The 10,843-nt window shown below is 42.6% G+C and overlaps 1 protein-coding gene across 1 annotated transcript in view; it reads right to left on the reverse strand.

Annotated features, from left to right (window-relative positions):
- The window catches only part of WDR75 (WD repeat domain 75), a 32,406-nt gene extending 31,545 nt beyond the window's left edge, over nt 1-861 (reverse strand). Inside the window, exon 1 of the mRNA XM_033230907.1 lies at nt 712-861. Within this exon, the coding sequence (XP_033086798.1) occupies nt 712-797 (86 nt within the window). The 5' untranslated portion in view covers nt 798-861. The remainder of the gene's footprint in view (nt 1-711) is intronic.
- Between the last annotated feature and the right edge of the window lie 9,982 nt (nt 862-10,843).

The following is a 10,843-nucleotide window of genomic DNA, read 5'->3' on the forward strand; positions in this document are numbered from 1 at the left end:
TGTATTACAACACACTAAGAGTAAATCTGTTGCAAACTGGGACCACTACTATCCTATTTTATCAGTTCAAGATACTTGATTTTCACATGTTCATCTCTTGGAAATTAGGATGCATCTTATAATCAATGGAACCTTGTAAGTGCTGTCAGCCAGGAGGCATGGTTGTATGAAATGGTATAAGATCAAGAATGTATGAGCAACAAAGCATTTACATAACCTCCCCTTTGGCTGCAGCCTCTTCTCCATTCCCATGAGTACTTCAGTTCAGAGGCTTAACATCTCCATCCTGGACCACTCTACGCTTCAGGGGTGAGGAGTGGATAAAAAAGCGGAATATTTTTAGGTTTTAGTCACTCCAAAACATGATTCTGTACGAAAGAGTAGGTACTGCAAAAGTAGTGGCATACACATCCACGCATGGACCATTTTCCAGCCGCCCGAGCACCTTCCAGATCCTCGACACGGAGACCGGCTCCAGGGCCTTTCAATCTACCTGCAGGTAAATTGTCCAGGAATCGGGGGGCGCACCCCAACCTGCAGTGCTAACCGGACCTCCCGGGGACGCTGGGGATCCCCCATACGCGCGTGCTCTACACAAAGCCCATATCCGCCAGGCTGGCGAGTCCGAACGCGACTGACAGTTCCTTCTCCCCGACCCTCGAGAAACTCACGCCCCGCCCCTCAGCCGACAAAGCGCGGTGCCCCTCATACTTAGAATCTGCAGAGAAGACAGCTCGCCTAAAGTTCAACTCGCTGCCGCCACAACGAACCACGCGGATGTTCTCCTCGTCCACCATCTTTGCGCAGTCGCAGAATGACCAATCTCTGGTCCCGCCCTGAACTTCCTATATTGAGCCGGGTAATACGGCTGTTCCCAGCGCACAGAACCCACCCACCGGCCCTTCTAGGCCTGAGACTCCGTGGTAGGACTCGGCTTCCGTGCAGCCATCTTTTGTGTGGGCAATGCCAAACTAAGACACTTGTAAGGAAAGATGAAAGCAAAACAGAGACTTAGAGACAATCAGTTTTGACACCTATACACAATTATTTAATACAGACATATTTCTCTCAGGCCTTGTCAATCTGACTCTATGACTTTTTCCGCCAGAAGGGAACGGTGGTGCACAATGTACCACGTGACCTCCAGTAGTCCCATTGGAGGCGTCACTTTCTAGTGTCTGTGATGTCGGCGCTGCAGGATGACGCGAGCCTCTCGTGTCCCTGGTTTTCTTGGTCGCAGCGTTGCGTTATTGGGTGGAAAGGTAGCTTTCTCCTCCTTGTACAGCTTTTTGTTCCTCTCATTAACCATTCTTCTGTTCTTGTGAGCATCGCTTAGGTTCCTACAGAATCTCCACAGTCCTAGGGCCTAGCTTTCTTCTTTTGGAAATCTGGTTCCTACTCCGGTATTCTGGTGCATCTTCCCCAGCGTTCAGTGTAGCTGCTCGGGCTAATCTGACATTCGGCCAGTCCCGCCAGATTTCAGGGCGCTGCTCTCTGGTTTCCTGGGTTTTACCTTTTCCCATTAGTGGATAGAGCCTGCGGATTAGGAACCCCTAAAATCCGAAGATGTTTATTTTTGCCAGTTTGTCACCAGTTTTCCTTTGTAAAGTTACACGTATCATATTCTTGGACCTTGTATATTATGTTGCCTATTTTGATTTCGCTTCTTGATTTGTTGATTTACCACAAAATTACCAAAGTCACAAGTATAGTCATATGCCACATAAGGATCTTTCAGTCAGTGCATATAACATAGTGATTCCTTAAGATTGTAATACTGTGTTTTTACTGTACCTTTTATGTATTTAAATAGACCAATACTATTCTGTTAATAGTATTGGTGTATTATGGCCGGGCGTGGTGGCTCACGCCTGTGATCCCAGCACTTTGGGAGGTCGAGACGGGATCACGAGGTCAGAAGATCGAGACCACAGTGAAACCCCGTCTCTACTAAAAATACAAAAAATTGGCGGGGCGCGGTGGAGGGCGCCTGTAGTCCCAACTACTCTGGAGGCTGAGGCAGGAGAATGGCGTGAACCCGGGAGGCGGAGCTTGCAGTGAGCAGAGATCGTGCCACTGCACTCCAGCCTGGGCAACAGAGTGATACTCTGTCTAAAAAAAAAAAAAAAAAAAAAAAAGTATTGGTGTATTTAAATAATACAATTGTGTTAATAATACAATTGTCTGTAATATTGAGTACAGTAACATGTTCAGATTTGTAGCCTAGAAGCAATCAGCTATAACGTATAGCCTAGGTGTGTAGTAGGCTGTACCATCTAGGTTTGTGTAGGTAGGATATTCACGCAATGATGAAATCACCTAATATGCGTTTCTTAGAGCATATCCCCATCATTAAGCCACACATAATTATACCCATAAGTTTATTTATTGTGGAGAAATATAGTGTTCACGAAGGTCAAGACATCCTGGGACAGCACCACTGTAAAAATCAGGGATACATTTACTTTTTAACTGAGAAGTCTAGCTTATTAAAGGGCTCAAAACTTTATTATTTGGGGAGCCAGAACTAGAAAGGGAGATATTTAATAATTTTGATTTATCTCAAGCTGTAACGAGCTTTCTCTTTCATGACTGTGATACCGTTTGTCACAGTGGATGAAGCGTAAAATATCACTTGATTCTGCAGCCTTAATCTCTTTTTGTTCAGTCTCTTGATGTCTGGACAGTAAATCTTTTAAAGACTGTTGGGTACTTTGTAACCTGATACAGGCTTTTCCTTAGGGCCTGAGCCAAGAAACAAAATAAATATTTTCACTCAAATTAGTGTGATTTTAATTGTATGTTACTGTATGGTAACTTTAGATTTTTCAGAAAAGAATCAGAAATCCTGATATGGACAAAAACTAGCTGGATTGATAAACCTATAGGAGGATTATTTTACACAGGGTTTTAATTTACCCAAGTGCCCAGAAAGATAAGTCATTTGTATTTTCATTTCTTTTTACATAATTTTTAAGGAACCAATGCTTCCTACAGTTGTTTAATTAATAGTGCCTTGTCTTTATCATATAACAAGAAGGCTGAGGTAGGCAGAATAGGGCTACTGTAGTGGTTCATTCATACCACCAGGGACCTATGCTCTCTCTACTTTGTTCTTTCCATTTATTGTCCTTAACTATATTGGTTTTGTCCTTATGCTCACAGTTCATGTTCCTTTCAGTTAGAAGAAATAAGGGAATAGCAAGAAAGAGCATAGCCTATATACAGAAGGAAAAGGATTTTCCACAAACACTTATTTTGCATCTTCCATCCAGGAAATATTTACTAAGTGCCTAGTATATGCCAGACATTCCTTCAGGCTCTGGGAATACTGGAGTGAGAAAAATAGTAAACAAAATCCGTGTCTTACTGGACTTTACCTTACCATGGGAAGAAACAAAAACTTACTGTACTTTTGATGTCTTTATGTGCCAAGGGGAAACTCAAAGTAGAAAAGAAAGTGAGTATAAGGGTTTGATTGCATTTAGAATGGGTTTTTAGGGAAAGCCTTACTGAGAAGATAACATTTGAAATGACCTGAAAAGGTTGAGAGCGTGAATAAGCCTGGAGCTATTTGGTGAAAGAGTCAACCAGAGGAAAGAGTATTCCTTTCCATGTTCGAGATAAGTCAAGAGGCCAGTGTGGCTAGAGAATAGTCATCAAAGGGGTATAGTAAAAGATGGGGTCAGAGAGGTAATAAGAGGCCAGTTGATAGGGTCTTCTAGATCATTGTAACAGCTTTGGGTTTAAGGAAGACAGTGTGGCCTTTGTGTTAAAAAGTGAAATGATTAGGCTAATTTAACAAATGTACATACAATAAAATCTGCTTTCTTTGATATCTATAATGCACAAATTATTGTATCCACCATCACAAATAGGATACAGAAAAATTGCAACACCCAAAGAATTCCCTAGTGCTTCTCCTTTGCTCCCCAAGACCTATCCCCTGGCAACCACTAATATGTTCTCCATCCATAGAGTTTTGCCTTTTCCAGAAAGCCATATATAAATGGGATCATATAGTATATAACGTTTTCAGTCTAGCTTCCTTCACTTAGCATATTGCATTTATGTAATGTACATCAGTGCTTTATATTGCTGAGTGGTATTCCATTGTATGGCTGTTTCACAGTTTATTTGTTGAATGTTTGTATTTTACCCCCAGATTTTAGAAATTATGAATAATACATCTCTAAGCATTCATATGTAGGTTTATATGTGAACATAAGCTTTTATTGCTCTAGGATAAATACCAGCAAATGGGATTGCTCAAGTCATAAGTGTATGTTTATTTAAGAAATTGCCAAACTTTTTTTTCCCAGAGTTACTGTACTATTTTTGCCTTTCCATAAGTAATGTATGAAAGTTGTAGTTACTTTACACCCTTGTCAGGGGTTGGTATTATCAAGTTTTGTAAATTTTATTTTAGCCATCATAAGAAGTTTGTAGTGGTATTTCATTGTGGTTTTAATTTTCACTTCCCTAATGACTAATGCTGAGTATCATTTTATATCCTCTTTGGTGAAGTATCATCAAGTCCTTCACCCATTGCTTTATTGGTTATCTTCTTCTTGCTGAGTTTTGAGCATTCTCTTTTAAACTTTTTTATTTTTATTTATTTTTTATTTAATAAAATTTTTTAAAATTTCCCATTAGTGAGAAAGATTTAGCCACATTTTTACTGCTTAGTATCTTCATGTATGTTTCCGTTCCCTTCAACAGATAATAAACATCATGTACAGTCTTTCACACCACTGCCCTGCATAATGTAGGAGACATCTTCAAGCAGATTACATTAATTTTGTATTCATGTCATGAATTACTTAGTGATAGTCCCTTGGGCTCTGCTCTGTTTCCTCGTTCCCTAATAATGGTGCAATTTTTATCTTTTCTTAGGTTTTCTGTGATGCTGAAATCTTTATCTGTCCTATATATTTTTCATTCTGCACTTTCTCTCTTGTATACCTCTGCCCTGAGACCCCCAGGCAGTTAAGTGTATTAGTGATGATTAAAACAAGTGGGTTATGTTCCATTTAAGGCTAACAGTTCTCATGGTTATAATTACACCTTTTCTGTTTGGGCTATGCTTAAACCCATAGATTAAACCTAGTATTTTCCAGGGAAAATATTGTATGATCTCTTGTACCCAGTGGCTAAAACGAAATTTTAGAATGTTTTGATATATTGTTGTACAAAATGTGGTCCATGTACTTTGGACCCAAGGCATTGGTGGTGTGAGCTCATGAGAGGGACTCCTGATCCACGGGTTGCAAAGATCCGTGGGAAAAGCCAATCATTCTTTATATATTTGGATACACTTCCTTTGTTGAATACGTGAATTGTAAATATTTTCTCCTAGACTGACTTTTCATTTCATTTTGTTAGTAGCGTCTTTGATGAAACCAAAGTTTAAAATTTTCATTAAGTACGGTTAATCAGGTTTTTAAATCTCATGAATTGTGCTTTTGTTGTTGTATCTAAGAACTTTACCTATTTTAAGTTTTTGAATATTTTCTCCTATGTTTTATTTGAAGAGTCTTACAGTTTTTTTTTTTTTTTTACATATTAATATTTAGGTCTACGATCCGTTCATTTAAAAAATACTTACTTTTTTTGGAGTATTATTATTATTATTATTGAGACGGTGTCTCACTCTGTCGCCCAGGCTGGAGTGCAGTGGTGCAGTCTAGGCCTACTGCAAGCTCCGCCTCCCGGGTTCACGCCATTCTCCTGCCTCAGCCTCCCAAGTAGCTGGGACTACAGGCACCCGCCACCTCGCCCGGCTAGTTTTTTGTATTTTTAGTAGAGAGGGGGTTTCACCGTGTTAGCCAGGATGGTCTCGATATCCTCACATCATGATCTGCCCGCCTCAGCCTTCCAAAGTGCTGGGATTACCGGCGCGGCACACCTGGCTTGGAGTATTATTTTTACAACCAGTTTTCCCCATTGTTCCTCTTCTTCTTTCCCCATTTCCTACATTTCCCCACCATCCCTCTTCTTCTTTCCCACTATCCCTCTTCTTTCCCACCATCTGTCTTCTTATTTCCCACCATCCCTCTTCTTTCCCCACCATCCCTCTTCTTCTTTCCCACCATCTCTCTTCTTCTTTCCTATTATCTCTCTTCTTCTTTCCCCACCATCCCTCTTCTTTCCCACCCTCCTTCTTCTTTCCCACCATCCCTCTTCTTTCCCACCATCCCTCTCCTTCTTTCCCCACCATCCCTCTCCTTCTTTCCCCACCATCCCTCTTCTTCTTTCCCACCCTCCCTCTTCTTTCCCACCATCCCTCTTCTTCTTTCCCACCCTCCGTCTTCTTTCCCACCATCCCTCTTCTTCTTTCCCACCCTCCCTCTCCTTCTTTCCCACCATCCCTCTTCTTCTTTCCCCCCTCCGTCTTCTTTCCCACCATCCCTCTTCTTCTTTCCCACCCTCCGTCTTCTTTCCCACCATCCCTCTTCTTCTTTCCCACCATCCCTCTCCTTCTTTCCCCACCATCCCTCTTCTTCTTTCCCACCCTCCCTCTTCGTCTTTCCCACCATCTCTCTTCTTCTTTCCCACCATCCCTCTTCTTCTTTCCCACCATCCCTCTTCTTCTTTCCCACCCTCCCTCTTCTTCTTTCCCACCATCCCTCTTCTTCTTTCTCACCCTCTCTCTTCTTCTTTCCCACCATCCCTCTTCTTCTTTTCCACAATCTCTCTTCTTCTTTCCCCTTTCCCCACCCTTCCTTTTCTTTTGTCCCCTTTCCCTGTGATAAATACCATCAAATGGGATTGCTGGATCAAATCATAAGTATATGTTTAACTATTTAAGAAATTGCCAAACTGTTTTTCCTACTTTCTCTACCTTCTTTTCCCTGCCTCCCGTTTTCCTTCCCCACCTTCCCCCTCCCACTCCCATTCATCTTGCCACCATCTTTTCGCCACTGTTATCACCCTGCTCTCCCCACCATTTCCCCCACCCCACCCCCACTGTTTTCTTCTTTCCCCCAACCTGCCCCACCTGATCCAGCTCTCCCCTGCCCTTCCCTGCCCCGCTCCCGCCTTCTACCACTCTTCCTCACTCCCGCTAGCACCTCCTTGTCTCCTCTCCGCCCCCATCTTCTTCCCGCCCTCGCTCGGGTCTCCACCCTCCCCCACCCCAGCTCCCCACGTCTTGCTTCCTTCTCTTCCTCCCATGGACTTCTCTCCTGGCTCCCGTCTCTTCTTCCTATGGACTTCTCATTCTCTCTCCCCCACCCCTTCTTGGGGAAAGAAGAACTTGGGGAGAACAGCTTGGGAAAAGAAGATGGTGGAGGAAGAAAAGATAGTAGGGAACCTAACTTAAGGAGATGGAGTCGGGAAGAAGACCTTGGGGGTGAGCAGGACAGATTGTGGGAGGAAACAGCGGGATGCGGAAAGAGAAGGGGAGAAGGACTTGGAGAGAGAGGAAGTGGAGAAAGAAGACAGTGGGGAGAAGGACTTGGGGGAAAAAAGACAGCAGAGAGGAAGAAGAGGGTAAGGAGAAAAAACAGTGCTGAGAACTTGAGGAGAGGAGGTGCGGAAAGAAGACTGCTATGTGGAAAGAAGACCACCATGGGGAAAGAAGACATTGGGGAGAAGAACTTGTGGGGAGGGAGTGGGGAAAGATGGTGGGGAAAAAGGAAGGTGGGAAGAAAAGCTTGGGGAGAGGACGGTGGAGAAGGGAGGAAGACAGTGGAAAGAAAGAGTGGGGAAAAAGAACTTGAGGCAAGGGAATGGGGAAAGAAAACATAATGGAGTGGAAAAAAAGTTGGCGGACAAAATAAATAGGAGGAGAAGAAGATGGGGATAGATGATGGTTGGGAAAAAAGGTGGGAGAAGAACTTGAGAAGGCAGCATGAGGAGAGGGAGTGGGGAAAGATAATGGGGAAAGAAGATGGTAGAGAGGAGAACTTGCAGTGAGGGAGTGGGGAGAGAAAAAGGTGGAGAGGGAGTGGGGGAAAAAAGATGGCAGGAGAAAGAAGAGGGTGGGGAGAAAAGAGTGGGAGAAGAACTTGAGAGGAGGTGGGGAAAGAAGGAAGAAAGAGGAGAAGAACTTTGGCGAGTGAGTGGTGAAAGAAGATGGTGAGGAAAGAGGAAGGTGGGGAGAAGAGCTTGTGGGGAGGGGCTGGTGGGGAAGGAAGGAAGACTGGAATATTATTTTAATAAGTGACTTGAAGCTTTTTTTTTTAAAATAATTCCAACATTTGGTTATCTTAGGGTTGTCATCTGTTGATTCCCTTTCTCTTGAGAGTTGTTAAAGTTTTTCTGGTTCTGTTTTTTTGTGTTGAGTAATTTAGGATTGTGTCCTGGGTATTAAGATATCCTGGGTCCTGTTAAAATCCCTAAAGCCTTGACCATGCTAGTTGTATTCAGTTTCATACATGAAAAGCTCAGAGAAAAGCCCAATATTTCATGATTTAAAGGATCCCTTTCTCCAGCTTCTTTCTCTTTGATATTCTACATTTTTCAGTTTCAGTGATTCCCTTCTTGGGTCTCTTGTTAGAAAGCCCAGGCTTTTTCTCCTTGACATTGTTACCTACTTTTCCATAGCTGAACCTAAGTTGAGGCAAAGTAGTATGGGCAGAGAACATATGTGGCCACCACTGTTCTCCCTGCCCCACATTGCTATTGCTGTTGAGTGAGCACAGCTTCACTATTGGATCTCACCTGGAGTGGAACCACGAGATTCCAAAGAGCTCATTTCACAGGGTCACCACCACCAGATGGAGGTAGAGCTGCTTCATTTTTGGTACTTGCTACCAGATCTTTCTTGGAGTCTTCATCTTCCTACCCAGTCCACCCACTCTATCCACTGTTTAGAGACTTCTGTTCCCCTAATATTTTGTTTAGGGTTTTCAGCCATAATTAGTGGGAAGGAAAAGGTGGAGGGTTCTGGTTCCGTTTTGACAGAAACTCAAAGTCTCTAGCTTAACTATCTTACTCTTTCTCTTTCTCTCTCTCTCTTTCTTTTTGAGACAGGGTCTTGCGCTGTTGCCCAGGCTAGAGCACAGTGGCATGATCTTAGCTCACTGCAGCCTCAATATCCTGGGCTCAAGGGATCCTCCTGCCTCACTCTCCCAAGTAGCTGGGGCTGCAGGTGCATGGCACCATGCCAAGGTAATTTTAAAAATTTTATTTTGTAGAGGCAAGGTCTCTTTATCTTGCCCAGGCTGGTTTTGAACTCTTGGCTTCAAGTGACCTTCCTGGTTCAGCTTCCCAAAGTGCTAGGAGGCATAGCCACCACACCTGGCCTTGGTTAACCTTTCAGCCGGATAAGTCTGATTCTGACTGATGGGGGGACAAGGAATCAAAACTTGGAGACCAGTTAGGAGCCTTTTGAACTGGTACAGTTGAAAGATGATGGTGGCTTAGACTAAGGCAATAAGGATGGTCAGAAATGTTCGAATGATGCATATATTTCGAAGGGAGAACAAATAGTATTTTCTGATAAATCAAATTCAAATACTGTATGTAAGAGGATAGGTGGCAAGATGACTCCAGGGTTTAGACCTAAGTTTGAAATTACCATGCATGGAGATTGGGAAGACTATGAAAGAACAGAAGAGGGAGTGAGACTACTAGGAACTGGGTGTGAGGTTCTTATTACAGGACATTCAAATGGAAATGTAGTTAGTTAGATATCCTATTGGAATCTAGAGTACAGGTCTTTGCTGGAGATATAAATTTAGGAGTCATTGGTGAGATGATACTTGGTGAGGTCAACAATGAAGTGAGTGTGCATAGAAAATAGAGGAAGTCCAAGGACTGAGTCTGACAGTTTAATATTTAGAGGTCAGGAAGATGAGAAGGAAACCAGCAAATGGCCAGAAAACCAGGAGAATATGGTACCATAAAAGCAAGGAGAGGCTGGACACAGTGGCTTGTGGCTCCTGCCTGTAATCCCAGCACTTTGGGAGGCCAAGGTGGCCAGATTGCTTGAACCTGGGAGTTCAAGACTAGCCTGGGCAACATGGCGAAACAATATCTCTACAAAACATACAAAACATTAGCTGGGCATGATGGTACATGCCTATAGTGCCAGCTGCTTGGGAGGTTGAGATGGGAGGATTGGTTGAACCCAGGATGTTGAGGCTATGGGGAGCTTTGATCATGCCATTGCATTGCAGCCTGTGTGACAGAGTGAGACCCTGTCTCAAACAAACAAACAAAAACAAACAAACAAACAAAAAGCCAAAACTCAAGGAGAGAAAATATTTCAAGGATGTAGAACTCATTTTTTTTGTCAACTCATACTGATAGATTAAGTAACAGAAAGACAAAAAATTGATCCTTGCACTTAGCAATGTGGAAGTATTTGAGGATCTTCATAAAAGCAGTTTCGCAGAATGATGGAAGTGAAAATTTATTCTGAATGAGGTCAAGAGAGAATAGAGGAGCAAAGTTAGAGACAGCAAGAAGCATAGGAGGTTTGCTACATAGAGAAAAAAATAATATGATAGCTGGAGGGTAACTGATACCAAGAGGCAAGGTTTTTTTTCGTTTGTTTCTGAGGTAGTGAGTAGCAGATAGTGGGCGGAAGGAAAGGACACGGGAGAAAGAGAAAACTTGACAATGTGAAAAAGTAAGGAAAGAATTGTCAGAGCAATTATACACATACTCTGTAGCATTGCACTCTGTTTTAAATTATGCTTTGCATATATTTATTTTTGTTTATTTTTTTTACAAATTAAAAGTTTGTGGCATCCCTGCATGAACAAGGCTATTGGTTGAAGTTTTAAAAAATTTTTATTATTATACTCTAAGTTCTAGGGTACATGTACACAACATGCTGGTTTGTTACATAGGTATACATGTGCCATGTTGGTTTGCTGTACCCATCAAC

The sequence above is a fragment of the Trachypithecus francoisi genome, unplaced genomic scaffold (assembly GCF_009764315.1).
Source record: "Trachypithecus francoisi isolate TF-2019V2 unplaced genomic scaffold, Tfra_2.0 Lachesis_group13, whole genome shotgun sequence".
Classification (NCBI taxonomy): domain Eukaryota; kingdom Metazoa; phylum Chordata; class Mammalia; order Primates; family Cercopithecidae; genus Trachypithecus; species Trachypithecus francoisi.